The sequence below is a fragment of the Haliotis rubra genome, unplaced genomic scaffold (assembly GCF_003918875.1).
Source record: "Haliotis rubra isolate DU_JTF1 unplaced genomic scaffold, ASM391887v1 Scf1406, whole genome shotgun sequence".
Taxonomy (NCBI): domain Eukaryota; kingdom Metazoa; phylum Mollusca; class Gastropoda; order Lepetellida; family Haliotidae; genus Haliotis; species Haliotis rubra.
This window is the reverse complement of record NW_025765344.1, coordinates 102,491-129,880: the sequence shown is the minus strand read 5'-3', so window position 1 is coordinate 129,880 and position 27,390 is coordinate 102,491. Positions and strand designations below refer to the sequence as shown.

The following is a 27,390-nucleotide window of genomic DNA, read 5'->3' as shown; positions in this document are numbered from 1 at the left end:
AACACATGTAAACACGGTTTCGCTGTTCGAACCATTCACTTGAAAAAGAAGTTGGGCGATGGAAGAAGATTGACCGACATGGGAGATATTGTAAATACTGTTTTAATCATTTAAAGCTGAGTGAAGTTAAAGATGAGACCCATATCTTTTGTATGAGGAACTAAGACGTAAATATTTAACCTGGATGAGAAATAAGCATAGATGCATTGAAAACTTCACCACAGCTAGGAATAACGTTCCACTTGTTTTTGAAAGCTCAAACTTCATCTGCCACAAGAAAGGATAGTAACTTTTTAAGCAAAGCAAAACTTCTGGTTGACAGTCTTTTCAAGGGACATAAAAAATACATATTATTTTTCATATGTTGCTTAAAGCTATTTGAAATATTCTCTTGAATACAATTTAATGTTTATATTGTATTTGTACCATTTGTTTGTATTCATTCACGTTTATGTAAACCTTCTGTGAAAGGAGCCGTGTCAGACAAAACATGTACTTTGGGCTGGAGGCCTCTAATACTGTCATACAAATCTTGGATCTGGGATTAGGGAATGAGGAAAGTCAAATACGGGTCAGGAATGTCAGTTATTCTGTATCAAATGTATATATGACTGTGAACTAGCGCTGCTGGGCAGTTGGGGCTGAAGCTGAGGGTTCGGAGCCACCTCCTGTAACCTGTACCAGAATAAATCATCGTGGACCCTCAGACGGACTTGTGTTGATAGAAGTCATAATAGAAGTCATAACCCCCAGAGCATCAACCAATCTGAGGTAATGATTTCATTCCAAAGTGATCACAGAATGTCTCTGAAGTGCATATTTGCTGCTGTAGTCTACCAACAGAGTAGCTCACACTTGATATCTCATCAGCATACATCAGTGGAATCATGTATTGACGAATATACCTTGGCAGTAATTTGGTTGATAAAGTGAAGACAGTTCCTTTAGAAATAGAGAAAACAACATTAGGCTGAGCGTACATCCCTGTCTAATACCCACCGTGCAGTCAAAGTATTCAGATAGAGTCAGATTATTTACCAATACACATGATTTTAGGTGGTCATAAAGTTTTAACATTGAAGCATTTCTTTTTCATTCCATTTTCTAGTAACACATGTTTTAACAAATGATGTTGCACACTTTCAAAGGCTTTGAAAAAGTCTAAATACAGACAGTTTATATAGTCCATGTTTAGGGCAGCTACCTGTGGTCAGTTAGTATCTTTAGCCTGGGTCATGCCTCCCCCACGGGATACCTGACTGATGGGGGAGAGGTGAGTCATGTCGCTAATTCATGATCCCTAATATGGGGACCGTTCTGAGACTCTTGTCGCTGATATATGGATCAACACGCACATCGTATTTAAGAGAGTTAGACAGCATTCACCATCAAGGTCTGAGATTTTGTTTTGGTGGTTTCAAAACCTCCCCTGTGGAAATCTGTGTGTTGAAGCAAACGAACACTGTCTCCGTCTAAGAAGCTTCGAAGAAGATAAAGCTTGCACTACAATACATTACTAAACTTAAATCGAATCTCTCTAATCCAGCTTTTAAAAGTGTTTTTCAACTTCAGTATCTGGACCTATACCTCAATAAGCCAAATACAATTCCACCTCTTGGTATTCGAATGACTGACTGACTGAGTTTGGTTTTACGCCACTTTTAGCAATATTCCAGCAATATCACGGCGAGGGACACCAGAAATGGGCTTCACTCATTGTACCCATGTGGGGATTCGAACCCGGGTCTTCTGCGTGACGAGCCAACGCTTTAACCACTAGACTACCCCACCGCCCCCGGTATTCGAATGAAACATTACGTAAGTCAAGAACCTTTCAAAGTAAAACTTAAACTTACCAGAATTTTAAACGTAGTAATTTTTTTATTTTAGATTATGGCTAAATTTCTAACAATCCCCAGCGGCTGAAGGGATGGTGTAAATCCAACTAGGGTTCAATGTAGTTAGCAAAAGCACTGTAAGTCCCAATGGACCCTAGTATGGTGATTAACCTTCAGTTTTGGTCGACCTACCGCCTGTTTGTATATTGTATTGTCTTCGTAAATAAAATATATTTAGATTTACGTGCTAGTTTTAAATACCATCTGTGATACTCTAGTTATTTTACAGTCAATCGATGACTGGTTATTTAACAACTTAACAACTTACTTTTGAGTCAAACCTTTCTCGTCATTATATGGTGGAAATATTGGTGACATTAAATTTAAACTCCCTCATTCTCACAATTTAATCATTCTACTTCAGATCCTACTGTCATTGTTAAATGTTTATGGACGTATATACAGCCTGATGTCAACCTGACACGTGTTCAGTGAACATGAACAGATGTACACACAAAGCTGAAATGTGCATATGCACATTCTTTGCAGTATAAACAAGTTTTTATTGAAATGAGGGATATTACTCTAATTATACATGCATATGCACCATATGGCTCGAACGACGGTATTAGCTGCTGCTGTTCTGAATGACTGCACCCTCTCGTTTAGTTGGTTAGTTTGATGTTTAACGCTGCGCTCAGCAATATTGCAACTACATATGGAGGCGGTCTGTAAATAATCGAGTCTGGACCAGTCAATCCAGTAATCAACATCATGAGCATCGATCTACGCAATTGGGAACCGATGACATGTGTCAACCAAGTCAGCGAGCCTGACCACCCGATCCCGTTAGTCGCCTCTTACGCGTACGACATGGGTTACTAAAGACCTATTCTACCCCGGATCTTGACAGATCCCTCTCACATGGTGGTGTGTGGTCCTGTGCGTAGAGCGCAGGTCACAAATCAGTTGAAATTAAGAAACGCTGGGTGAGGAGAGCCCTTAGATGGGTGACCGTGTTTGGCAGCTTGACTCCTGAGAGTTTCTAGGACTTCAGTCCTGCCCTACAACGAAGCACATCTGACACATGTGGTCTCGCCTTAGGCAAGTGAGTTTGTTCAAACTTACCTCTGTTCGCCCAAAATGGGTACCCTGTGGGATAAGCCATGTGACTGTTAACCTTCTAGCGCCTCACAGGCAGCTTGGGTTATCCGGGGTATTAATAATCAAATTGTAGCGCGGAATTCAGCGCATTACAAAATGCCCTTATTATTAGACTAACAAGTTATATTTTCAATGCAGTAGCAAGGGCAAAAGTCTTGCAACATATCAATAATTCTAGTCACAGGCAATAACGTTTTCTGGCAATTTGACCTGTTTGCAAGTGAATCAAGGTCGAAAAAAAATAACATCCATTTTTGGCTGAGATCTTAGATCGTCACCTTGTCTTTTCATTGGATGATGAGGATATTGTTTTTTGTTGGATTCCGAGCCATATCGGAATAAAAGGTATCAGTAAAGCTGATATTGTGGCAAAATATGTTCCAGGGAAGCTAGTATCAAATACACATCTCCATCATGCTAATTGTAAGGCTGCTCTACGTCAATATGTCAGTCAATACTTGCAGTTAAATTGGGATAAACAAACGACAAACAAACTGCATAACATTCAGCCAATGATCAATAATGCCAACATCAGCATCCCCTGCCGATGATGATGTTGTGTTACGTCGGTGTCGAATAGGACATTCCCACGGGACGGCCTAAAACTTGGGCCGGGTCGGGCCAAGGTGGGCTGTATATAATTGGCTACTATATCCATTATGGAAAACCATGCGTACAATTAATTAATCCAACAGTCACCCATGATAATAATGAGTGACCAACATCCACAAACGTGTACCATAATAACCGTATTATGACTAAATCGCTTAAAACTCGAGGAAGACGACTGGCCTGTGAAAGTGCCTGAGCAAGGGTGCGTCTAAAAGAGGAATCCTGAGACGAAACAGAATTTAAAATGTATAAATACTTCAGCCAATCCCGATACACATTTCTGTCGGCCCGGACAAGCTTTTATATCTACATCCAAGCAAATACTACCTAAGAAGGTCACTGTTTATTGTATTTAAAGCATGCCCACAGAGGTAAATGATACGAGCTTTTTCCCCACACTCTCAACATTATCTCCGTCACAATTGTTTTGTCCAGTTTGGCACCCGTGAAGGTCCGGGTTAGAATATTGATCTTCAGGAACCCATGCTTGTCGTAAGAGGCGACTAACGGGATCGGGTGGTCAGGCTCGCTGCCTGGGCTGACATATGTCATCGAATCCCAATTACGTAGATCGATGTTCATGATGTTGACCCCTGGATTGTCTGGTCCAGACTCGATTATTTACAGACTGCAGGCATATAGCTGGAATACTGCTGAGTGCGGCCTAAAACTAAACTACAAGCATGGATTACTCAAGATCAATTCTAACCCGGACCTTCACGGGTCTGTGTCAATATTGCTCCAGCCTACATCTGTGATCTGGTTCAGCCATAGGAACCTCTCAGCATCCTGCGATCTACCACTCAACATCTGCTTAAAGTGCACAAATCCAGAACCAAGAGTTATGGTGACAGATCTGTCGCAATTGCTGGACCATTTCTGTGGAACAATTTGACAGACGAGATCAGAACAAGTCAGACACTTGATGTCTTCAAATCAAAACTAAAGACTCATTTGTTTTGTGCCCACAAAACATAAATGCAGACTCATGGACAACAGCAGTGCTACATTGGATATAAGCATTATATAAATGAACAACATTATCATTTTCTCCTTGTTCAATCTTGGCACTCGGTTGTTTGAAGGTGTCAAATATTTCTTCCGTTTTCAGTGATATTGAAAGGGTGTCCTTACCATATGTTGAGACCCGTGAAGGACGGGTTAGAATTGATCTTCAGTAACCCATGCTTGTCGTAAGAGGCGACTAACGGGATCGGGGGGTCAGGCTCGCTGCCTGGGTTGACATATGTCATCGAATCCACATTGCGTAGATCGATGTTCATGATGTTGACCCCTGGATTGTCTGGTCCAGACTCGATTATTTACAGACCGCCGCCATATAGCTGGAATATTGCTGAGTGCGGCGTAACACTTAACTCACTCACTTTCCTGGCCTGCTATTTATGCACTCCCCATTACCACTTTACCCATGCTTTTCTCCTAAAAGGTGAAGATGCTGCCATGTGCACTCCTTGCCAAAGTCAAGTAACCATGAAAAACATTCTTTTAAACTGTTTGGATACAGTTGCAATACGTCGTAAATATTTTAATGTTCCTGCAATGAAATCCCCCTTTAACTCAAGTCCATAACTATAAGATTATAGCATTTTAAAAAGAAATACACTATTTTGAAAATATATAGATTTCAATCGACTTTTGTGAGTTTTCTCCTGTTTCTGTGATATGAGACAATTTTTATTAACCTTTACATATTATATATGCACATGTTGAAACTCTTCTTAACTAAGTCTCGCCGCGAATAGCTGTAATGTTGGTGATGCGGCGTTGAGCAATAATCATTCCCTCTTAATTATCTCCCCCCCCTCCCCAATCTTCCCCTCCACCATGATGCATTGTACACGATGGAGTACTATGGTAACAACATAGACAATTCGTGTCTTTCAACACTACAGCCATTTGTACCCAGTGAATGCAGTTGCCTGTGTGCGGGGACATGCACAAACACAACACGCTCCACTTCAGTGCTGTAGGCGTTTGTCACAGCAAGCAACACCAGCCTCAGTCTCCAGCCAGGGGCCCTGCGTTCCACCTGTTTCACTCCTGTCTTCAGCCATGTTGAAAATGGTATATTTAATAGCACCTTGTAGCAGACAAAAGCAAAATTATTTCCATGGGGATTAACACTCCACAGGGAGTACAATACTATACAATAACAGTCCATGTAACTGAGAACACAGTCACACCCTCGGGGGAAATAGGTCTTGGGGCAAAGGGAACTATGCACTGTCTGTTCCGGAAGACTGAACACAGCCTGTAAAGAATAAGCAGGAGAAATACGCGGTGAATTGAACACCCGCTGGTCAATACGTACAGTGAGGGGCGTTAACTGAGACATATATGAGCAATGACGCTTCATCTCTGAATATGTATGTTACAACATTTCATCCCGGTCAAACAAGAGCTTTTCTCATGAGGACAATGAGCGGTGAAAGGTTACGTTTCATCTTTAATCACGGGTGTGTTCATAGATCTTGGCACTAGGGACACATGTTTAGTCATTGTACTATTTCGAGTGGCCAGCACTTCAATACACATACAATAAAGATGTAGTTTGACTTCCTGAGACAATCATCATATTATTAATTAAACACATCTCGTCGTAAATATGCATTGCGCCAGTCACCCGTCGCGGCTTGTCTATTGTTGTCCATGGTTGGGTATCGCCTACAAGTTATTTATAGAACAATTGCGCGCGGTGACTGGTGACGCGTATCTCTTTGGTGTCTGATGTCAAAAGGGGATTTGCATGCGTCTATCTAATCAGTTTCAGTTTAGCTTGTAAACAAAGCGATGTAGGTCGGATTGATGTCAACATACAACAAGTAATCATACTTGCTCTAACATGTATATTCTCGAACAATAAACCTGAGTGCAGTTTGTGGTTTCTTCCCCAACAACCGATCGCGACAGCTCCGCCTGGTGTCACAGTACGTCATGTCTTGATGACATGGTCCCGTCTCCTTGGCTCCTAAGTCCCAGTAGTTTAGAGCTTCCTGCTATTGTTTACCTATAGAGGTATGTACGTGGAGAACCTGAAGGAAGAATGTGTAACCTCTGCGACACGTTTGATGCTGGCAATGAATATCATATTAATATTTTTCTCTACCCTTTCTTCAAACATCATCGGAAAATATATATATCAAACCATTATGTTAAAAAAACCAATGTGTTGTAAAATTTAACAAATTGTTTAACTTAAACAAATACGTGTTTTAAAACCCCACTATGAATATTCTGTAATACCATTATGGAAACTGTACCATCTTCCATGTAAACCATTCCGCCATCACATGCCGAGTATCCTGCCTGAGCGTAATAAAGTTCTGTTCTGTTCTGTTCTGTCGACTCACTCTCCCAACCCGAGACTCTTCATCGCCCTCCACCCTGACCACCACACGAAACACGCCGCGTTTAATAGACCTCTATTGTACGGTAACGCGCTAGTCTGGGTCGCGGAATCTAACATGACCTACTAGTTCTTTGTAGTGTCCTCTGAACAGCAAACACTACTTGCAAAACAAAACCATACTTGCATAAACCCATGTCGTCGTTGAACATAATGACGCATGATCGATTGCTTTTGTGGGAGTTCAATATTCATGCCATGACAACGCTCGGCCATCTTCCAACGAAGATCGAATATCAACCCGTATAATCCGCCCGGACACACTTCTTAACCGAGGCGAGAACGCTACAGGTAGATGCACACCCGGAAACCTGTTCAAGTGGACACCACAGTGGTATTGGTTTACACGTTGATGGCCGCGCCTGGGGATATGTGTGGATGTGTGTCGATACCTCGATCCTGTATATGTGCTGCCAGGATTCGATTGCCTGATTGTTCAACGCAGGTAATTCTCTGTGGCTCCATAACTAGGACCAACCACATGGAGACTGGGTTCAGTCGGCGAGATGACAAGGAAGGGAGCCTTCAGGATTGTTTCACTGAGAAGTAAGTTCAGTCATTTCCTTGTTCAACTTGTTCCTAGCCATTGTGTCACTACACTTTTGCAGTCTGACACTTCAGTACGTGGAGTGTGCTGTGAAGCAGTGTTGTGTGTCGGCAGGGGGAGGCAGGGGGAGGCAGAGGCAGGCAGGGGGAGGCAGGGGGAGTCCAGGTACGCTCCATGCTTATATCGGGTGGGAGTACAAGGGTTGTGTACAAAATGTTCAGATTTCCGGGAGGATATGCTTCTCTTGTTACGAGTAAGTGCGAAAGAGTGTTTTTGTTCTATCTGACTGGACCTTTACGTGATACGGTAATGTAGGAGGGTCAATGCAGAGATATATTAATGTGCTTTTAGAGATGCAGCTATATGTGGACGGGTTTATAGGGACCTTGCAAAGTGTTTCGGCTACTTGACGGACACATGTCAAGTGTTACATGAGTGTCGTGCTATCTATTGTCTATACAGTATGTAGTGTTCAAGTAGATACAAGATTGCGCGTATGTTGAGCAGCTTTAGGTGCGTGAACGTTTTGATTAGATATTAGCATGTGAATGTGTACAAGAAGACATTGGCATGTGAATGCGTACAAGGAGATATGTGATTATGACTATTTTGAGCAGATTAAGGTGCGTGAAATTTTGTGATTAGATATAGGTATGTGAATGTGAACAGGTAGATATAGGTATGTGAATGTGTACAAGTAGATATAGGAATGTGAATGTGTACAGGTAGATATAGGTATGTGAATGTGTACATGTAGATATAGGTATGTGAATGTGTACATGTAGATATAAGTATGTGAATGTGTACAGTTACGTGAATGTGTACAAGTAGATATAGGTATGTGAATGTGTACAAGTAGGCATAGGTATGTGAATGAGTACAGGTATATATAGGTATATGAATGTGTACAAGCAGATATAGGTATGTGAATGTGTACTAGTATATATTGGTAAGTGAATGTGTACAAGTAGATATTGGTATGTGAGTGTGTACTAGTAGATATTGGTATGTGGATGTGTACTAGTAGATATGGGTATGTGAACGTGTACTAGCAGATATTGGTATGTGAATGTGTAGTAGTAGATATTGGTATGTGAATGTGTACTAGTAGATATGGGTATGTGAACGTGTACTAGCAGATATTGGTATGTGAATGTGTAGTAGTAGATATTGGAATGTGAACGTGTATAAGCAGATATTGGTATGTGAATGTGTGAATATTGGTATGTGATTCTGTTCTCGTATATATTGGCATGTGAATGGATTCACATTGATGGGTTATGTGAATGTCTCCTCAGGTCGCAGACAGATACGTCACATGGTACATGCAGGTCATGTTATGTATTTCTGTACACGGGCTGTTTTTCTGCACCGTACAATTTACCTATCCAACTGAGTGACCGTGAACCAGTGAACCTATGTTTCCAGTGAACCACTGTTTCCACCACTTGTCACACAAATCGTCAGCTACAGGTGTATACAACCACTTGAACCCTGAAAGTACACCCAGCGTCTCGAGTGTCCAGTGTGACTGTACTTCACTACGCGCAGTATGCCGGCTTTGTCAGTTGCTAAGTTGCACGCACCATTAACTAACGGTGATCTGGTACATCTGCATTCATTTCCTCATTGCGTGACATGGCTGATTTGGTCACGTCGATGGACTTTGGCAATTTAGATGTTCACGGGTTTCAACTCTCTTCAGCTCTAAGTTTACACACTACACAGTTACTAGAACAAAACAGTTTATTCTCGAATTCCACTCATTCTTCTGTGGGGACATTGTGGGAACGACCAGTTTCCGTTAGGAAGGTTGTTGTAAGTTTTTAGTTTAATAATAGGAATGTAAACACATTTAGAAAAACGGGAAAAATTTACATGTAGATATAGGTATGTGAATGTGTACATGTAGATATAGGAATGTGAATGTGTACAGGTAGATATAGGTATGTGAATGTGTACAGGTAGATATAGGCATGTGAATGTGTACAGGTAGATATAGGTATGTGAATGTGTACAGGTAGATATAGGCATGTGAATGTGTACAAATAGATATAGGTATGTGAATGTGTACTAGATAGATATAGGTATGTAGAATGTGTACAAGTAGATATAGGTATGTGAAAGTGCTTTTCTCAAAAAAATATTTGACAGCTTCCTCTTTGGGTCTGTTCTGTTGAGCTGTACCAGTTTTGTAAAAGTTGGTCTATAATTATTTCCTTTAACCTTTGCAATTATTAATGGTGTGGAACAGAGTGAAGAACTTACGTAAGTCCACAAATATGTAATAGTTTAGAAACAAACTATATCCATGCTGGATGTTGCAAAGCAAGAAATCGATATTAAAGAGTAAATGGTGATTGGTTCTCTTCTTATGTTGTTGTTTTATGCCAAATGTAATTACTCATTTTTCAGTTTTGCATGTAGAGGTTTTATCCAAATTCGCCATATACCATATTTTAAGTTAGGTATTGAATTACGGAGGCCTTCAGCAAGTTTATTAAATCTTAAATGTGTGTTTTGAGATTTAAGCATCGCGTTTGTTTCGTATTCGACTCAAGTGTATATTTATGTATGTATATTTAACACTTCAGTGTTCAGTGAACTGTCACCCTCCGATCAATAACTGTATGAGAGATTTCATCATCATCACAATTGTGTGTTGGAAGTCGCGGTGGCTGAGCGGGTTAGGCGTCTGACTTTGTGGGATTAGGTACCTGACTCTGAGGGTGTGGGTTCGAATCCCGGATGGGGCTCAATTCAACTTTACTAAGAAATATAGCACGTGTTATCACTTTCTAAGTGACACTGTGTATTCATCACATTTATCGTTGAGTTCGTTATATAATTATAACGAGTTTGGGTATCAAGTGTACTAACAGGTTTTAAAACACCACTTCTATTTAGTAACTTCAATACTCTTTTGATGTTTAGTTTCTTACTAGCTCGAAATTGTTTTTTTTGTCAACTTCATAATAGTTCTGATAGTTCATGATAGACTTCATTTACATTACAACGTTTTGACCTACTGTCTGTTAGCCAAGGCTTACCTGGTTCCCATCGCTACTTCACTGGATGGTTCCATTTCACTGTCAAATGTTCTCATTTCACTTTTATAGTATAAATTGTTTTCGTCACGATATGGCTGCAATATTGCCGATGTGACGTTAAATATTAACTCACTCACTCACTCATTGGATGGAGGAATAAAAATGGCGAAGGATATGAGCAGCTGGATACAAAGGTGAACATATTATAACCATTGAAGACTCGTAGGTGACGCAGTTGCATAATCGATGACGGATTTGTTTTGTTTTCATGTTTCGTCACCTTCACCTTTCTATTTGCCGAAGCAACTTTGTAAATATACATATAAGGGGTTTTACGCGATTCTAAGAGTATATATTTAGAATTATAAACTCTATCTTTATTATGTGAATGTCTTTCAAAGGTTACGCTGTGTTCATCGAAATACCTTCAGGGTCAGGATCATTCTTCATCACCCTTAGGTCCATATTACATTCATCAATAATATATTTATCAATGGGAACAACGTCCCATCTATATTTTACGAGTGAAATGCATATAGAAGTAGAATATAATAGACCCAACACTCTTGCCTTTCATCAATATATTAATTATTTGTTTTTGATATCTTAGTCCATAATGCATAATTTTAAGCTGCTCCTAACACTGTCACAAAATCCACCAGATTCTCTTTCTGAAACTTCGTCGCCGGCTATTATTATACCACCAAAATAGTCATTTCTAGTTTCCTGAAAACCAAGTTTCATGTGCCACTTCTTGCCCCTTCTTCAGGTGATTGAGATGGGGAACTTCAATACAATCACCCGAAGAAGGGGCAAGAAGTAGCCCAAGAAACGCCGTGTTATACAATAAACAAGAAGTTCCCATCCATATACTCGTCTTATACATTTAGTGTGTTCTCATCTGTTCTTGTCGTCCTTAGAGGGTACGTAAGTCCCGAAACATTCAAAGAAAATTTAAATATACCAGAATTTTTTAAATGTAGTATTTTACCATTTTAATTTTGGCTAAATTTGACTACAATCGCTAGCTGTTGAAGAGTCGATATAAATCGACTAGGGTCCAGGCAGGAAGCAAAAGCACTGTAAGTCCCCATGGTCCCTAGTGTGGTGATCAACCTTCATTTGCTGGTGATCTATACTATAGCTTGTTTTTATATTGTACTGTTGTCTATAGTGATTTATGTTTATGATGGCGTACTAGTTTTAGATTATGAGCTGTGACAATCTAGTATTTTACTGTCTCTAGATGACAGGTTTTGCGTTCTAAATTTATTGATTTAAATATTGATATAAATTGCTCTTGTCACGAAATGGCTGCATTATTGCCGATATTAACTCACTCACTCATCTTTTCTTTAGTAAAATTCATTAGAAATGAACATGTTCAGAGTGTGCATACCACCATAAACTGTTTCATCATGATGATCTCGTCACGATATGGCTGAGATATTGCCGATGTGACGTTAAATATTAACTCACTCACTCATCATGGTGATCATCATCATCAGAAAAGCCGCAGAGCCGCAGAGCGAAGATGGGCAAGTCTCCCCGCCTCGAGTGTTGTCCTCGAGTTCATTTTTATTCCACCCTTAACTGTCGGTGTAGTATTTACAGAACATGCTTCTCTGAAAACAGGTTTGATCACACCACCACGGAACGTGACAGATACGTATCAGTTCCCGGTGACGAAATCCTATATTTGTATTGAGAATAGGGCCTACTACATCACAAAAACCGGTCAGTAAACACAGGGCATGATATTGCTTCTATGAGCTTGCACTTTAGAGATGACTAGACTTTATGGATGATCAACCTCTTTATACCGTTTTCAATCATACGGCTTTTCATATGCTTGAAAAGGGTATAAGAATCTATACCGAAACGTCGCCATTGTCAAACTAAAGAAGTTGATCAACCATAAAGTTCTGTCATCTCTACACCACCAACTTCTAGAATGTCACTCAAACAAATCAGCTTGCTCTTTATGCCGTGTCGTATAGTTTATAGCGGGGGGATTTATAAGGGTGAGACCGCACTGAGATAAAGCAAACATTCTTTATTTGTTTAAACCGACGCCTGGCAAGGTAATATGAAAGACGATCGTGCAATTAAAGTAGGACAAACTTCGTTCACTGATTTGGTATATATAGGGTATCACGCGTGTTTTGGAATGGTAAATATCCTGCATTAGGAATAAACATTTAGCCAGCCTTGGCGGGATATTAACCATCCCCAAACACACGCATATGATACACCGGTAACCTATTTATCATACAATGTCATTCTAACCTTCCAGGAATGTGCACAGATATCTATGACGTGACAAATATGTGCGTTGTAACACTTTACGTCACTAGCTCGGTGACACAATATTCTACTTATCACTCAATTGACGGCGTTAGGTCATCTTGTTCCCAATAAGTCTTTATGTTAAAGCAGGTATTGTTGTCAACAAATCTTAGCTAACGTTTGAAAAATAACAACAAACTCCTGTGGAACTTCAGAAACATTCAATTAACCTTTTGAACAACAAATACACTTTAATGTCCGTGTGACATTCTGCACTTGGATTCCTGTGCCGTCTGCTCGCTAACACTGACAGTCAGTCGGGTAACTTGTGTTGGTAGCTTCGTAAGCCTATGAATTTCTATCTTCGCTTCGTAATCCACTCCATCTCTCATGACCAGACATGAATGTTCTTGGACCAAAGCACCGACAGTACCGTAACCACGGCCGTCAATCCGGACACGACCGCCGATAGATGGGCGTGACGCCATGTTTGTTTACACTGTGAAAGTAGTCCCTAAACTTTGCATATGACCTCTCTAATTTGCATCTATATCCGTATATGACCCCCCAACGGATACCGAAAATATCCGTTGGCTTTATCCTGCCGAAAACGCTATCCATTGTGTGATAAAAAGAGTTATTTGACTCAAAACAGCTGAGAAAAGTCAGAGTAGGAATACATAGACAGATCCACGCGAACGTAGTGCAATGAAATTAGAATTACGACAGTCGCTCATAGTATAGCCTCCGTTTTGGCCATGTTCTTTTGTATGTCTTAATACGGAACCATTGTACATGGTATATTGTTTTTTAGAAGTGTGAGTGAGTCAGTTTAGTTATACGTCGGTTTTAGCAATACTCCAGCAATATCACGGCGAGGGGACACCGAAATGGACTCGAACATTCCCCAAGTGGGGAATCGGTGAATAGAGTGGCCCCTGTCATTACGTAACAAATCCAGTAAGGGTGGCAGCTGATGCTGTTAAGCATAGGGGCGTGTCTCGCTTAGAAACAGCGTTAGAAAGACATAGGCTGTAGGCGTGACGAGCGAACAGTTTAACCACTAGGCTACCCCACCGCCCAGAGTGAATATGAATTTAGATCACTCCAACGTTTAGTGCAGCAATACCGTGGATCGGTCATGATCCTCTGTGTGGAGATAAAGAGTAGGCTCTGTCTGAAGCAGGCGCTTACTGCTTTTTAGAAGAAAAAGCCACAGTACCCTGTGACTGTGGAGATGATAGGAGATGATAGGTTGAAGAGGCAGTCCACAGTCAGCGCGCACCTGCATGGTGCAGGTTTGTTTCAACCTGCCCTCGGGAACGTTTGAGATATATCACGGTGGTTGTGAATAATCGAGTCGGGACCAGACAACTCAATGATCAGCATAGATCTATGTTACTGGAATACGATGACATACAAGGCGTGGTGGGCATGGTGGGCGAGCTGTCTTAGGCACCAGGCTAGTGATCCAGCGTGATTGAGGTGTCGGGGTCGAGCCCATTCAGTGTTGTCACAACCCCTAGTGTACAGTACATAACCCCGTGCACTTAAAAGAATCCACGAATCCGTTGGTATATGACCAGAAGGTGGCAACATGAATACGTGCAAACACTTAGTTGCGGGTACAGCAAGTGCAGTAAACTTGGACAAAGTACTGTGACTATGTGTCCCAGTCCACACAGGTGGGAATGGGTATGGGTGAATCGTAATGATGGTAAAGCCTAGTGGCTGCAAGAGTTGTATACTCCCCGGGGAGTTGAGATTGATAATACGATGTGCCGTTGAGATTGACATCCAATGATCAAGGGAAAAAATACCAGCGCCTTGAGCATGTACTAGTTGCCTGGATATGTGCGCTATATAAATATCCTATCCTAATCCTAATCCAATGTCCACAGTTGACGTTCCCAGGGTCGGCGAAGACCAATCCGAACTCGGGTCTTCGTGGATATCACGACATCGGTAGTCTGGATATTTATCAAACGATACCGGTAGTTCCAGACTAACGCTTAGTCTCTGAATACATATAATTTTGATAGTAACAAATAAACCCATTTAAATTGAAAATGAGCCCCATTGAGATTCTGAACCTGGAGATATCTAGATTTTAGGCATTAGGGAAAATAATGAGGTGCAGGGACTGTGAGACAGACTACGGTAGTTCATGTGTGTGAAGGGGCGGTGGGGTAGCCTAGTGGTTAAAGCTTTGGCTCGTCACACAGAAGACCCGGGTTCGATTCCCCACATGGGCACAATGTGTGAAGCCCATTTCTGGTGTACCCCGTCGTGATATTGCTGGAATATTGCTAAAAGCGGCGTAAAAGTATACTCACTCACTCACTCACTCACTCACTCACTCACTCATGTGTGTGAAAGTAAGAGGTCGTGGGTACCCGGTAGTTTATGCGTGTGGAAGTAAGGGGACACGGGTACCCGGTAGCCTATGTGTGTGAAAGTAAAAGGTCGCGGGTATCGTCTAGTTTATGTTTGCGTAATAAGAGATCAGAGCTGCCAGTAGTGCATGTCTCAAAATACTGGATAATGGAAGCGAGGAAGGTTTGTGTGACCTCGAGGCCACTAATTACACCGGATAGTATTCGCAATGATATCTGTAACATGCCATGTGTAATACTGATGATATCTGGCAGCTGTTTCATAATATACACTGTATAACTGATAATATGTGATCGCAGATGTAGGACAGCCGACAAACAATCAACTGCAATAACCGAATCACAATGCCTCAGTCTATCATGTTAGCCCAGGGGAGAGGGCACTATGTTGCTTATCACCACTAGATCGGTGGGTGGTACAGCAAGATGTTGTACGGGGGAGACCTCATCTACACCGTAGGCAATAACATAAAACATTTACACTGACCAGGCTGTACAGGGGATTACATTGACCTGACTGTACAGGGGATGACATCGACCTGGCTTTACAGGGGATGACATCGACCTGGCTGTACACAGGGTTACAGCGACCAGGCTGTACAGAGGGTTACAGTGACCAGGCTGTACAGAGGGTTACAGCAACCAGGCTGTACAGAGGGTTACAGTGACCTGGCTATACAGAGGGTTACAGCGACCTGGCTATACAGAGGGTTACAGCGACCTGGCTATACATGTACAGAGGGTTACACCGACTTGGCTGTACATAAGGTTACAGCGACCAGGCTGTACAGAGGGTTACAGCGACCTGGCTATACAGTGGGTTACAGCGAACTGGCTATACATGTACAGAGGGTTACACCGACCTGGCTGTACAAAGGGTTACAGCAACCTGGCTGTACAGACGGTTACAGCGACCTGGCTATACAGTGGGTTACAGCGAACTGGCTATACATGTACAGAGGGTTACACCGACTTGGCTGTACAAAGGGTTACAGCAACCTGGCTGTACAGACGGTTACAGCGACCTAGGTGTACAGATTGTTACAGCGACCTGGCTATACAGAGGGTTACACCGACCTGGGTGTAGAAAGGGTTACAGCGACCTGGCTGTACAGAGGGTTACACCGACCTGGGTGTAGAAAGGGTTACAGCGACCTGGCTCTATAAAGGGTTATACCGACAAGGTTGTATCTACTCTATCAGGTACCATGGACCTACTGTATCATGATACACACCATGGACCTACTGTATCATGATACACACCATGGACCTACTCTATCATGATTCAAAGCAGAATTGATGTATATATTTACACAAAATAACCCAAAATTCTGTGTGGGTTTGAAAAATCAGTTTAGTGACAGCTGGCGTGATGTTTCAATCAACGACCTGACAATATCCTACGTCAATCTACATCATGTTTCGCCTGTGCAACATTGTGTATACTCGGTAACGACTGATTCCTGCTGCTACTTATGAACATTAACCGATGCCGATCGAGCTTTAGTAACAGCTGTAACTTGTGTGAAAAGAGAGCGTTAATTATTTGTACAGAATAATACGTCAATATGAGATAACATTTCCATGTCAAACACAATGTACGACGAGAGCCGAATGTCAGCTCAGTGAATTGGTTTACGTTTGTGGCATACATTTTACTTCTAAAATGTTTCTTTTATATTAGTATAGTTTATCAGTCATGTCATTAAAAACAGTATATCAGACTTCAAACATATACAATGTAGATTGGGTGAAAATACTCGACCTCTACTTTTGGTGACGACATTCTGCAGGTTCGTCCCCGGCGTTTTTGCGACCACGCTGAATTACCACAAGGCATATATCATTTAGCTGATATACGGGTAGATATTGCATACTAACACATCGTCTAGCTGACATACGGGTAGATATTGCATACTAATACATCGCCTTGCTGACATACGGAAAGATTTTGCATGCTAAAAACATCGCCTTGCTGACATACGGGTAGATATTGCACACTAAAACATCACCTTGCTGACATACGGGTAGATATTGCACACTAAAACATCACCTTGCTGACATACGGGTAGATATTGTATACTAAAACATCACCTAGCTGACATACGGGTATATATTGTATACTAACACATCGCCTAGCTGAAATACGGGTAGATATTGATACTAACACAAGGCCTTGCTGATATACGGGTATATGTTGTATACTAACACATGGCCTTGCTGACATAAGGGGTAGATATTGCACACTAAAACATCACCTAGCTGACATACGGGTAGATATTGCGCACTAAAACATCACCAAGCTGACATACGGGTAGAAAGTGCATGTTAGAATGGCGTTCAGCAGATATACGGGTAGATGCACGAACTCTACAGTGGATAATGTATTCAGAAAGCGACGAGTAAACAGCTGCCGCTGCACTGAATTCCTGGACTTTTACAAGGAGATGTAAGTGCTCCCTGCTACTCAACATAGCCCGAGGATCCTTCTTGCAATCAGATAGTGCTGGGTGTGCCAAGTCACCTGCTATTATCCTGAGTTTAATGATACTTTAATGATACCACAATAACCATATTCACAGCAATGTATACTATTTCGATCGGCTCTGTGGATAAGGACTAAAATATTGAAGATTTAGATTTAGAATTTCTGATTACAATAATGCCTGCAGCGATCTCACTATCTCCACAAACTCAATAATGATAGCAACTATTGATCATCATTCCGGCAAACTAGTGAGACATGCCCAGGCACAATGGAATACTTTCATGTTGACTTCAGTACAGAAGTTACTGTAATCAGGTCGGTAAAGCTTCCAAATGTCCTCAAAGCCAAACACACACATGCACACACGCATGCACACAAAGAAACACACACCCCTCCAACAGGCCCCGCTAACTGTTCACACATAAGCTATATGTTTCTATCAACTCACTAAGAAACAGTAATATTAAAGATCCTACAGTGTTCGACTGTATTTGATGTTAAGCCTGACATACATCTGAAACAGGGCCCTTAACCGTCAAGCGACCATAAGCTATACTATTCACACTTTGCTAAGGATCAAATCAGGGATTCAACAGAAAACTATGATGTGGGGTCATATTTGGTTTAATATCTAAGCTTATTGTAAGCTAGGTTTCAGTTTGTCATTTCGTTTTGTGGAACCCATACCTGCTATTGACAGGTGTTGTGTACTTGACAATGATTCGTTCCATGATTTGCAAAATGGTTGATTAGTGCCATGGAAACCATTTTTATGGTTACTCATGTATCAAGTGCATAAGGTTAGATTAAAGCGACTGTTTGCCTAAGGAGGGGTTACTATATCTTTATCTATCCAATTTCAAATGGATACAATTTCAAATTATAAATTTACATTTAAGTAAAGTTGTGATTTTTGAAATCCTTAGCAAAGTGTGAGTAGCATTTGTTGAAGTACGCGATAAGCGTCATCAGAGGTCGTAAAGACATGTTTGTTCTCACAGGTAATGGGTCACTATTAAACTGATTATATCCTGAAGCAACCGTGATATTCCGGTGCATGTCGTTAGGGTCAGTCAATAAAATTGTGTGCGAGTATACAATGCACAGTTTACATGTTAGTGAATATGAATGTTAACACTGGCAGACTAAAAACTCGTTACATCGTAGGCTGTTGCAATGACTGTGAGTAATTGCTTCGTGGGAATTACTGATATGGTGTTCCAATTTTTTTCCAGTAATTGCTTCGTGGGAAGTACTAAGATAGGGTGTTGCAATGACTGTGAGTAGTAATTGCTTCGTGGAATTACTGATATGGTGTTCCAATTTTTTTGTAGTAATTGCTTCGTGGGAAGTACTAAGATAGGGTGTTACAATGACTGTGAGTAATTGCTTCGTGGGAATTACTGATATGGGTGTTCCAATTTTTTTGCAGTAATTGCTTCGTGGGAAGTACCAAGATAGGGTGTTGCAATGACTGTAAGTAATTGCTTCGTGGGAATTACTGATATGGGTGTTCCAATTTTTTTGCAGTAAATGCTTTGTGGGAAGTACTAAGATAGGGTGTTGCAATGACTGTGAGTAATTGCTTCGTGGGAATTACTGATATGGTGTTCCAATGATTGGCAGTAATTGCTTCGTGGGAAGTACTAAGATAGGTTGTTGCAATGACTGTGAGTAATTGCTTCGAGGGAATTACTGATATGGTGTTCCAATGATTGGCAGTAATTGCTTCGTGGGAAGTACTAAGATAGGTTGTTGCAATGACTGTGAGTAATTGCTTCGAGGGAATTACTGATATGGTGTTCCAATGATTAGCAGTAATTGCTTCGTGGGAAGTACTAAGATAGGGTGTTGCAATGACTGTGAGTAATTGCTTCGTGGAAATTACTGATAAGGTGTTCCAATTTTTTTCCAGTAATTGCTTCGTGGGAAGTACTAAGATAGGGTGTTGCAATGACTGTGAGTAATTGCTTCGTGGGAATTACTGATAGAGTTTTCCAATGATTCGCAGTAACTGCTTCATGGGAATTACTAAGATGTTGTGTTTCAGTGACTATTGCAATAAACTCGGCACGTTTTCAGCACAAAACCAAGATGATGAAGTGTGGTCAACCGTCGTAAATCAGGCTAACTTCTAGCAGGAGTAGATGCAATATGCGTGTATGATACTAGCTTGGTGTGCAGATGTCATGACATGTGTTACTTGTTAATCTCATTGAAAAGTGTTTACAAATAGAAGGACTATCGTCAAGGTGAATGTGGAATTGTCATCTACCGTAGCGGATCAGGGCATAGCTAAGCGGCGCTACGCTGCAGGATGTCATGGACTAGCAGGAGTGGTAAAACGTACTTACTTTAATGTTTGGATGTTAGACATGTGTTTTGGCATCACAGGCGGTAAGGTAACCTACCTGGCATATGTGTATGGGAACAGCATGCTGGGACATGCTGTTTTGTGATACATGACACACCCGTGCATGCAGGATCCGCTTACCATCAGCGCAGAACACATGATAGAAATAGCGTTTGTTTCCTTCAACTGATAACAATAGTGTCTGTTTCCTTCAACTGATAACACTATTGCTTGTTTCCTTCTACTGATAACAATAGTGTTTGTTTCCTTCAACTGATAACAATATTGTTTGTTTCCTTCAACTGATAACAATAGTGTTTGTTTCCTTCTACTGATAACAATAGTATTTGTTTCCTCTCAACTGATAACAATAGTGTTTGTTTCCTTCTACTGATTACAATATTGTTTGTTTCCTTCAACTGATAACAATAGTGTTTGTTTCCTTCAACTGATAACAATAGTGTTTGTTTCCTTCAACTGTAACAATATTGTTTGTTTCCTTCTACTGATAACAATAGTGTTTGTTTCCTTCTACTGATAACAATATTGTTTGTTTCCTTCTACTGATTACAATAGTGATTGCTTCCTAATACTGATCTTGTTTGTTTCCTTCAACTGATTACAATAGTGTTTGTTTCCTTCTACTGATAACAATAGTGTTTGTTTCCTTCTACTGATTTCAATAGTGCTTGTTTCCTTCTACTGATAACAATAGTGTTTGTTTCCTTCTACTGATAACAATAGTGTTTGCTTCCTAATACTGATTACAATATTGTTTGTTTCCTTCAACTGATAACAATAGTATTTGTTTCCTTCAACTGATAACAATATTGCTTGTTTCCTTCAACTGATAACAATATTGTTTGTTTCCTTCAACTGATAACAATGTTGTTTGTTTCCTTCAACTGATAACAATGGTGGTTGTTTCCTTCAACTGATAACAATGTTGTTTGTTTCCCTCTACTGAGTGCAATAGTGTTTGTTTCCTTCTACTGATTACAATAGTGTTTGTTTCCTTCTACTGATAACAATATTGTTTGTTTCCTTCTACTGATTACAATAGTGATTGCTTCCTAATACTGATCTTGTTTGTTTCCTTCAACTGATTACAATAGTGTTTGTTTCCTTCTACTGATAACAATAGTGTTTGTTTCCTTCTACTGATTTCAATAGTGCTTGTTTCCTTCTACTGATAACAATAGTGTTTGTTTCCTTCAACTGTAACAATATTGTTTGTTTCCTTCTACTGATAACAATAGTGTTTGTTTCCTTCTACTGATAACAATATTGTTTGTTTCCTTCTACTGATTACAATAGTGATTGCTTCCTAATACTGATCTTGTTTGTTTCCTTCAACTGATTACAATAGTGTTTGTTTCCTTCTACTGATAACAATAGTGTTTGTTTCCTTCTACTGATTTCAATAGTGCTTGTTTCCTTCTACTGATAACAATAGTGTTTGTTTCCTTCTACTGATAACAATAGTGTTTGCTTCCTAATACTGATTACAATATTGTTTGTTTCCTTCAACTGATAACAATAGTATTTGTTTCCTTCAACTGATAACAATATTGCTTGTTTCCTTCAACTGATAACAATATTGTTTGTTTCCTTCAACTGATAACAATGTTGTTTGTTTCCTTCAACTGATAACAATGGTGGTTGTTTCCTTCAACTGATAACAATGTTGTTTGTTTCCCTCTACTGAGTGCAATAGTGTTTGTTTCCTTCTACTGATTACAATAGTGTTTGTTTCCTTCTACTGATAACAATATTGTTTGTTTCCTTCTACTGATTACAATAGTGATTGCTTCCTAATACTGATCTTGTTTGTTTCCTTCAACTGATAACAATAGTGTTTGTTTCCTTCTACTGATAACAATAGTGTTTGTTTCCTTCTACTGATTTCAATAGTGCTTGTTTCCTTCTACTGATAACAATAGTGTTTGTTTCCTTCAACTGTAACAATATTGTTTGTTTCCTTCTACTGATAACAATAGTGTTTGTTTCCTTCTACTGATAACAATATTGTTTGTTTCCTTCTACTGATTACAATAGTGATTGCTTCCTAATACTGATCTTGTTTGTTTCCTTCAACTGATTACAATAGTGTTTGTTTCCTTCTACTGATAACAATAGTGTTTGTTTCCTTCTACTGATTTCAATAGTGCTTGTTTCCTTCTACTGATAACAATAGTGTTTGTTTCCTTCTACTGATAACAATAGTGTTTGCTTCCTAATACTGATTACAATATTGTTTGTTTCCTTCAACTGATAACAATAGTATTTGTTTCCTTCAACTGATAACAATATTGCTTGTTTCCTTCAACTGATAACAATATTGTTTGTTTCCTTCAACTGATAACAATGTTGTTTGTTTCCTTCAACTGATAACAATGGTGGTTGTTTCCTTCAACTGATAACAATGTTGTTTGTTTCCCTCTACTGATAGCAATAGTGTTTGTTTCCTTCTACTGATTACAATAGTGTTTGTTTCCTTCTACTGATAACAATATTGTTTGTTTCCTTCTACTGATTACAATAGTGATTGCTTCCTAATACTGATCTTGTTTGTTTCCTTCAACTGATTACAATAGTGTTTGTTTCCTTCTACTGATAACAATAGTGTTTGTTTCCTTCTACTGATTTCAATAGTGCTTGTTTCTTTCTACTGATAACAATAGTGTTTGTTTCCTTCTACTGATAACAATAGTGTTTGCTTCCTAATACTGATTACAATATTGTTTGTTTCCTTCAACTGATAACAAAAATATTTGTTTCCTTCAACTGATAACAATATTGCTTGTTTCCTTCAACTGATAACAATATTGTTTGTTTCCTTCAACTGATAACAATGTTGTTTGTTTCCTTCAACTGATAACAATGGTGGTTGTTTCCTTCAACTGATAACAATGTTGTTTGTTTCCTCTCAACTGATTACAATGGTGGTTGTTTCCTTCAACTGATTAGCGCAGTGTCTCCTTTAAGTAATTCTTACAGTGTGTGTCTCCTTTAAGTACTTCTAACAGTGTGTCTCCTTTAAGTAAGTCTTACAATGTGTGTCTCCTTTCAGTAATTCTTACAGTGTGTATCTCCTTTAGGTACTTCTTACAGTGTGTGTCTCCTTTTAGTAATTCTTACAGTGTGCGTCTCCTTTAAGTACTTCTTACAGTGTGTGTCTCCTTTAAGTAATTCTTACAGTGTGTGTCTCCTTTAAGTAATTCTTACAGTGTGTATCAGTGATTAGTTCAGAGTGTGCCATACTCGTACTATACACTGCTACCATGGCAACTAACAAACATTCCAGTTTGCTCAACAAGCTGCGTCATTACTAGACAGTACTTTAGACACGAGACACGAGTTTCTTCAAGCAGTCAGGTTCCTCTGTCAATATACAGTTTGTCTGTAAAACAAGCCTCCTGTGTGACAACTGGTCACGTGTTCTCACGCCATCAACGTGTATCCGGGTAATGGTTCCACGTATTGATTTTGGCAGCAAAAGAATCAATCCTGCTGTATACAGCTGCCACCATATAATGGACCTTACTACTAAATGAAGCTACAGCACTAGGAAACACATCGCTGAGTGAGTGAGTGAGTGATATCATTATTAGAGCAACGTACTTCCGGTCCCGGTCGGGTACACTACTACCAACATTGTCAGCATTATCACACGTGACTGTGCCTACCATGGTAGATTTAAGGGGACTTACTTTAACTCGGGTCTACACTGGCTCGATGAATGTGTTTCAAATATTATTGAACTTTGTATTTTTTCACAAATATCTGTTTTGCTGTAACATATATACATAACTGGATGTGTAACTCTCCAAACCATTGGTGGAAATAGAAAACATTCATTCATTCATTCATTCATTCATTCGGGGACGGTGGGGTAGCGTAGTGGTTAAAGCGTTCGCTTGTCACGCCGAAGACCCGGGTTTGAGTCCCCACATGGATACAATGTGTGAAGTCCATTTCTGGTTTCCCCTGCCGTGATATTGCTGGAATATTGCTAAAAGCGGCGTAAACCTAAAAACTCACTCACTCACTCATTCATTCAGATACGTATATTGGTATCAGTAAACGTGTGTCTCAGAAACAAACTACAGACTAAGACAATGAAGGAGCCATGTGATCGAGTCGTTGTCAGGGTCAAAACACGCTTCCTTGAAATCCTGAATCAATAACAGCGGTAGTAGAATAGCCATAGCAACATTCGTAATCAATACCTGGCAAACACGGCAATCCAGTTACGCTATTATTAAGTATGACATAGGTAATTAGCCTAGTGTCAGGCCGGGAAAGCCACATTTCAAAAAATGACTATTGCCGGGAAGGCCACATTTCAATTACATGGCTGTAGCCGGTAAAGCCACATTTCCAATAGATTAATTAATTAATGGATTACCGTAACCGGTAAAAGAGAGTCCCCATGTATAATATTGTTTTCACAAGAAACTAATAATCTTTCTTACTCTCAAGCGTGGTGTTTAGCTTCTTCACTAGAGTTTATTACTCAAAATGGAACCACCTCCGGTGGTACATGAGTACATAATGCAGAATATACAAAGTATACAAGAAGGTGACAGGGGAATATACGCAATGATTACTGAAAACTAGAACACGTACATTTGATAAGTTTAGATAGGTGTTTGTTGAAATGTTAGTACTTGACATCAATTATTTATATGTAGAGAGATTAGGGAAGAAACAAGAGCTATCTTCTAGGCGAGAGATGCGTTGTTGGCTAAAATATGAACATGTAAAGATATAATGGAATTCATCCCCAGTTAACTGCGAGTTACAAAGGTTACATACTCTTTCTTTTCATGCGAGATTCGTCCATCTCCCACTTTCTATTGGCAATTTAGGGTTAGATGTTTTAAAATATAGAACAGGTAACCTGGTTTCCAAATATTTTCAGATAGCAATAAGTATTTGTCGAGTGAAGGTGAGTTTTTTCAAAAATCTTATAATATTGTCCTTTAGATGAATTTTTCATTTCACTGGTCCACGATTGTAAAAACTGGTCTTTCAGGATTGATTCAGATTTTGATATGATCCAGGATTGAGTATAATGAAAGGGGTTTACAAATACAGCCGCATTTACAAAATATATGTTTCACATGATTTAGCCAGGAAGCATCATCCATAATATAATCTAGAATGAAAGCTGCTATTTTATTGTTTGGATGAGAAAATTTCAATTTGCACCAATAAGTAATTAATCGTTTAGAGATTTGGAGCTGAATAGGTTGTCTTCCATGTTCTCCATAAACGATAAAGTTCGGGATGTTATATCTAAGACCGGTAGCTAATTTAAGGAATTTAAAATGAGTACGTTCAATGACATCGCAATACCCGAAAAAGACTGTCCCTAGATTAAGATTAATCTAACAATAACCTAAAAGTATGGCACAATAAGGTAAAGAGACTTGTCCAGAAGTGCCACCCTAACATTTACGAGATAGTAAAGCTATTTCAGAGTGAGCAGTCTCTCACAGAGAGACTTTCTGGGCAGTGGACAGCACCTTCACGAAGAAAGAAATACAGAACCATTGACGCTCGTAATAAACTTATGACGAAACGTGTTTTGTTTTGTTAAATACGGTAACGCGTTTAAATCACTAAGCATGTTTTGACAGCATAGCCGGGAGAGCCACATTCCGTGTTCACGCAACCGTAACTATTGCCGGGAGAGACACATCTATTTAGGCTATCTGTTTCGGAAATGTGGCTTTCCCGGCCTGTAACCATTGGCCTACAGCACAGCACAGCATCACTGTTATTTACAGATGTCCCGAGGTGGGCATATTTGCGTAGTATCCTTAGACAAGATACTTAGATCCACATTGTCTCAGTTCACCCAGCTGTAAAATGGGTACCCGTGAGGATGTGCTGGCAATGTGAGTGTTAAGTTCATTCCGCCTAACAGGCAGCATGGCTGTATGATCCCCGTGAGCAGGCAATGTGCCTGGATATGAGCGCCATATAAGCGGACTATTACTATTACTATTACTTATCAAGCATGGGCATGAGGAAGTGGTACTTCATTTTCTTGTTTCTGTTTCAGATTTCCTGGTACTGATTGTGTTTGCTGTCTTCACGATCCTCATGGCTTACCAGTGGCGAAACGAGCTTCAAGTCTACCACATATTTGTCAACAGCTCACTGTCGAACCTTTATCAACCCTCTGCTGCTATGCTAAACGAGAGTCACAATACTACAGGGCATTTCCTCTGGACAACAACGGACTCTCGAGCATCTTCTCCACGACAAGCATCAACAACTGCATCAACTCCACCTAAAGTGCAGACAACAACAACCCAACCAGTCAGACACAGCATCATAACAACCTCTCCAAAAAATATACTCACTACATTGGCAGCTCTCAGCAAGAAGGGTACTACGACCACAACACCACGACCAGTATTGACCACTGCACCTCCAAAACCAAAACCTATAGTATGTAAAAACCCATTCAGGAACGAGTACATACAGAAGAAGAACTTCCTGTGTTGTAGACCCATTGGGAGACTCGGTAATATTCTGTTTCTGTATGCATCGTCATATGGGATAGCAGCTGCTAATAACAGAAGTCTGATTGTTGATAAGAAGTTAAGTCTGACCAAATATTTCAAACTAAATGCTCAAACAGTGGATGACTTTGATTGTGTGATCAGGGGAACGAGGGGGATGGGTTCTAGGGCGGACTGTACGTTCGACGAGCGCCTCATGAACATTTCCGGAAGACAAAACATATGTGTAGGAAGCTATTTACAATCCTACAAGTACTTCGAGCATGTTCGGGACTCAATCAAGAAACAATTCACCTTCAAGAAGGAAATCAATGACAAAGCAATGGGCATTATAAACGGTGCTATAAACACGTTCCATAAACGGAATGTGACTGTGAAGGACACCCGCCCGTGTTGGTGGGCGTCCATGTGAGACAGGGGCGATATGGTTAAACATAAATTTGGTTATGCGGTTGCAACGCCAGAATACTTAGGAAATGCCTCTCAATATTACCGAGAAAATACCCCAACACGTTGTTCATTGTGTGTTCGAATGATATGACGTGGACCAAAAAGCATTTTGTTGGCGATGACATTTTTTACGTGGAAGGGAACACGTTTGACGTTGACATGGCGGTGTTGGTGAGCTGTGACCACAGTTTGACTACTGTGGGGTCGTTCAGTTGGTGGGCGGGGTTCCTGGCG

At 40.2% G+C, this 27,390-nt stretch overlaps 1 protein-coding gene across 1 annotated transcript; it reads left to right on the top strand.

Moving 5' to 3' along the window:
• Positions 1–6,890: 6,890 nt before the first annotated feature.
• Positions 6,891–27,118, top strand: LOC124268947. Its single transcript, XM_046703972.1, has 2 exons — positions 6,891–7,587; positions 26,241–27,118. Exons 1-2 carry the CDS (start codon positions 7,548–7,550, stop codon positions 27,116–27,118), a joined length of 918 nt encoding a protein of 305 aa, XP_046559928.1. The 5' UTR covers positions 6,891–7,547.
• The last annotated feature ends 272 nt before the right edge of the window (positions 27,119–27,390 follow it).